Genomic DNA, 4,126 nt, shown 5'->3' on the forward strand with positions numbered 1-4,126 from the left:
ATGTAGCTGACTCTCCCCAATCCTTTTGCTTGTAATGGATTTGCACATTTCCTTATGTTTGGAGTAGATGACATTTTTAAGGGAGTTCCTTAACTTCTTAACGATGCTTTTCTTTATTGTTTGTCATGTATCCCTGCTATGCCATCCTCTCGTCTCCTAGCCCGAGACTATGAGACAAGTTGTGCAAGATGCAAAGAAACACAAAGTTCGTTGCATTATGTATAGACTTCAACTGGGCCTCCTTGTGTCCAGATCAGGTATTTATGAAGCCATTGGCCTGTCTCCCTGCTACAGAGCAGATGTAGTGCAATTGGGACCAAGCCCATCATGTGGGCCTCGTGAAGCTCTGAGCCACGTGAAGCCGGACATACACAACTTGCTTTCTCATCGTTCTCTGATTCCACAACTTCTGTTATTTCTCTCTCTGCAAATGAACATCCTCGCTTTTTTTTGATGGGAAGAAATAACCAGACGTGGGTGAGTGAATTTATTCTCCTAGGCCTGTCCAGTGACTGGAACACTCAGGTCTCACTCTTTGTCCTGTTCTTGGTCATGTACTTGGTGACAGTGCTCGGGAACTTTCTCATTATTCTTCTGATCAGACTGGACAGCCGACTGCACACACCCATGTATTTCCTCCTCACCAACCTCTCCCTTGTGGACGTGTCTTATGCCACGAGCATAGTCCCTCAACTGTTGGTGCATTTTCTTACTGAACATAAAGGAATCCCCTACCTCAGCTGTGCAGCCCAGCTTTTTTTCTCCCTGGGCTTGGGTGGGATTGAGTTTGTTCTCCTGGCAGTGATGGCGTATGACCGCTACGTGGCTGTATGTGACCCCCTGCGATACTCGGCCATCATGCATGGAGGGCTGTGCATTAAGCTGGCCGTCTCATCCTGGGTCAGTGGCTCCATCAACTCTCTCTTGCATACTGCCATTACTTTTCAGCTTCCTACATGCACAAACAAGCTCATTGATCATATATCTTGTGAGACCCTAGCTGTGGTCAGGCTGGCTTGTGTGGACACGTCCTCCAATGAGGTTGCAATCATGGTGTCCAGCATCATCCTGCTGATGACACCCTTCTGCCTGGTTCTCTTGTCCTATGTTCGGATCATCTCCACCATCTTGCAGATCCCGTCCACAGAAGGAAGGAGGAAAGCCTTCCACACGTGTGCCTCTCATCTCACGGTGGTTGCGCTGTGCTATGGCATGGCCATTTTCACTTACATCCAGCCTCACTCCAGCCCCTCAGTCCTCCAGGAGAAGCTCATCTCACTCTTCTATGCCATTTTAACCCCCATGCTGAACCCCATGATTTACAGTCTGAGGAACAAGGAGGTGAAGGGAGCCGGGCAGAAGCTCTTAGGACAGTTTTCTGAGTTAACATCAAAACTGGCAACTTGATGAATCATGAGCCTCACACAGAGAGAAGAGCTTTGCCTCTGTTTTCTCCACCCAACTCAGATATGACAGGCATAGACTGCATTGCCCTGGCAACCATGAAGGCGATGACATCACACGTACTGGTGATGCTGTGTAGGAGGCTGAGTGGTTGTGTTGGGGTGCGGCATGTGGGGGATTTTATGTGCCAGAGCAGCATGTTCTGTGAAGTTAAGCGCTTCTGTGTTAGACTCTTAGTCCACCTCCACTTCTGAGGACTGAGGGCATCGAAACAAGCAAAGTGGTTTTCCTGTTTTCATTTGTCACATAAATTGAACTCATGGACCTATTCATGGATCCAGCCTTGGACCAGTGGTTTGTATCCATCCACATTTTGAAAACTTTAATGGTGCTCCTACTGGGAACAGAATGCATTTTCTCGTTTAAAGACTCACTAAACATAATGATGGTGTGTGTAGTCACAGCCAGGAATTGTGTGAGTCATTACTCTGAGGTAATCTTGGGAGAGCATTGTGACCACTACTGATTAAAGTATTTTTGTGCAGGACCTACAGCACATGGACATGATGTCCTTGTCTGGATGGTGGCGTTAATTCAGTGGGACATCAGACATCAGCTACAGTTCTTGCTTCACCCTGATAATGACACAATCAAGGGTTGTTTGTACACAGTGGCTTTATTGACCTAAGAAAAATAAAGTTTCAATACTAGTACATAGTACACAATTTGAGAGGAAACTGACTGTATATAGGAGGGATACCAAGCAGGATGTGAAAGCTGTCCAATCTCTGGAAAATCAGCAAATTCTTTCTCTGAGACTTTAGAAACAAACAAACACACAAGATAGGAGATAAATGTAAAAATGCCAAAGACATAGTTGATCTGTGAAAGAACAGATTCCTTGGGCAAAGCCAGTGGAACGTAGCACAGCTTTAACGTAAAGTTCTGGGAGTCAGGACGGGGCAGTGACCTGTGCAGATGGTATCCTCAAGTCTCATATTAAAAGCCTTCTAGTACCTTCTGGTACCCTCCTTTTTCACTTCCTTCTTGTCCTCTTACCTCCCTCTACGCATGTAACAAGACCCTACTGAGATGTTCTGGGCTGGAAGTGGGCCTTATTTCTGATGAAAACCTAAATAAGGTAAGAGTAGGGAGAAATGATGGCACAAGCGACAAGTGAGAGTAAGGAAGTGGAAAGGTCTAACAGCCCATCTTCTCACTCCCTTAGTAGAGTCTCAGAAGATGTCCTCCTTTCACCCCTTGTCCCTTTTAGTGGGGTGACTTGCAGTTCTTCCATTTGTTCACCATCAGAATATCACAGCACCTCAGGGTTCTAATAGGCTTGAGGCTTGTAGAAGCCAACTCCACTTGACAGCTGACTTTTACCTTGAAATTGATGTCATACACAATTTTGTCAGCAAGCACCCCACAAAGTGTTGATAGTGACTGTCTTAGTTCTCTAGTACTGCTGTAACAAATACCACAAGTGACTGGCTTTAACAAGCATAGATGTATTTTCTGACAGTTCGGAGGCTAAAAGTATGAATTCTGGGTGCTGGCTCTTGCGGAAGGTTTGCTCTGGAGGAAGGCCCTTGTCTCTTTGCAGCTCCTGTTCCTGGGAGATCTTCATGTGGCATGGCACCCATCTTCCTCATCTCTGCTTGCTTAATCCTTGCTTACTCTCTTCTTTTGTATCTCGGAAGAGATTGATTGAAGACATAACCAACACTAATCCTGCTCATTATAACAAAGAAAAGCCATTCCCCAATGGAATTATAACTGCAAATATGGGTGTTAGGGTTCATAACACATATTCTGGAGGACCCAAGCCAATGCGTAACAGTGGATGAAGTTTCTCTGGGTGTTAATTCAAGAAATGCCAATGGAGTTTCTACTATGTGCCAGTGACCATGAGTGGTCATGAGACACAACAGCCAGTAAAAGATGGTCCTGGCAATCAAGCATGTGCCTGCACAGCAGGGTGGACAGCCAATGAAGTAGTTATGGTGCCGTGTGCTCCACGTTCCATGAGAGTGAGCCCATGGGGTTATGATGAAGCAGTTACAGTGCAGTGGGGTGGTTGTTACCGTGAGAGTATGAGAGCATGCCCAGACGGCTGCAGGAGCCCATTGGAGTGATGGTAGAAGACTTCCTGTAAGAGGGGAACCTGCAGTTCAGACCTGAAAAGTGAGACCCAGTTATTCCCCAAGACAAACAGCACAACCGAAGAACAACCTATGCAAAGGGGCAGAGGTGGGAGAGAGCATGGTGTGTCAGAATGACTGGGGGCCCAACCTGCAATATGCAGGGCAGAGGACGGGAGGTACTGAGGAGGAGACTGGGGCAAACACAGGTATACCCTGGAGGGAATGGAGTGCTGAACTACATTTGAACTTTAACCTGAGAGCAGCAAGTGAGTATTGAAAGATTCTTAAACAGAAGAGTGACCTGATACAAATTTCATTTTTGAAATATCATTTGGCAAATTGAACAGGAGAAAGAAAGAGTTGAGGCAAGGAGACCAGATAGGGGCATGATGATATATTACGGGGTTTGAACTAAGGAAACAGCAGTGGGAAGATGGTAAGGGGAAGCCAGGTCATGTCCTTTACAAAGATTTCAGAGAGATGCTTCATCTTCTCCTAGGCTGGCATTCCCAGATGGATGCAAAGAGATATTATTCCCAGTCTTCCAAGGAAGCATGCATTCTCTCCTCACTGGG

General features: G+C 46.1%; 1 protein-coding gene across 1 annotated transcript; it reads left to right on the plus strand.

Moving 5' to 3' along the window:
• The first annotated feature begins 424 nt into the window (after nt 1-424).
• Nucleotides 425-1,407, plus strand: LOC103210681 (olfactory receptor-like protein OLF3). The gene is given in 2 exon segments (XM_007956596.2): nt 425-434; nt 437-1,407. Coding segments are annotated over 2 exon segments (975 nt in total). The 5' UTR covers nt 425-430.
• The last annotated feature ends 2,719 nt before the right edge of the window (nt 1,408-4,126 follow it).

Source organism: Orycteropus afer, unplaced genomic scaffold (assembly GCF_000298275.1).
Source record: "Orycteropus afer afer isolate SDZICR_OR568_19922 unplaced genomic scaffold, OryAfe1.0 scaffold00638, whole genome shotgun sequence".
Classification (NCBI taxonomy): Eukaryota; Metazoa; Chordata; class Mammalia; order Tubulidentata; family Orycteropodidae; genus Orycteropus; species Orycteropus afer.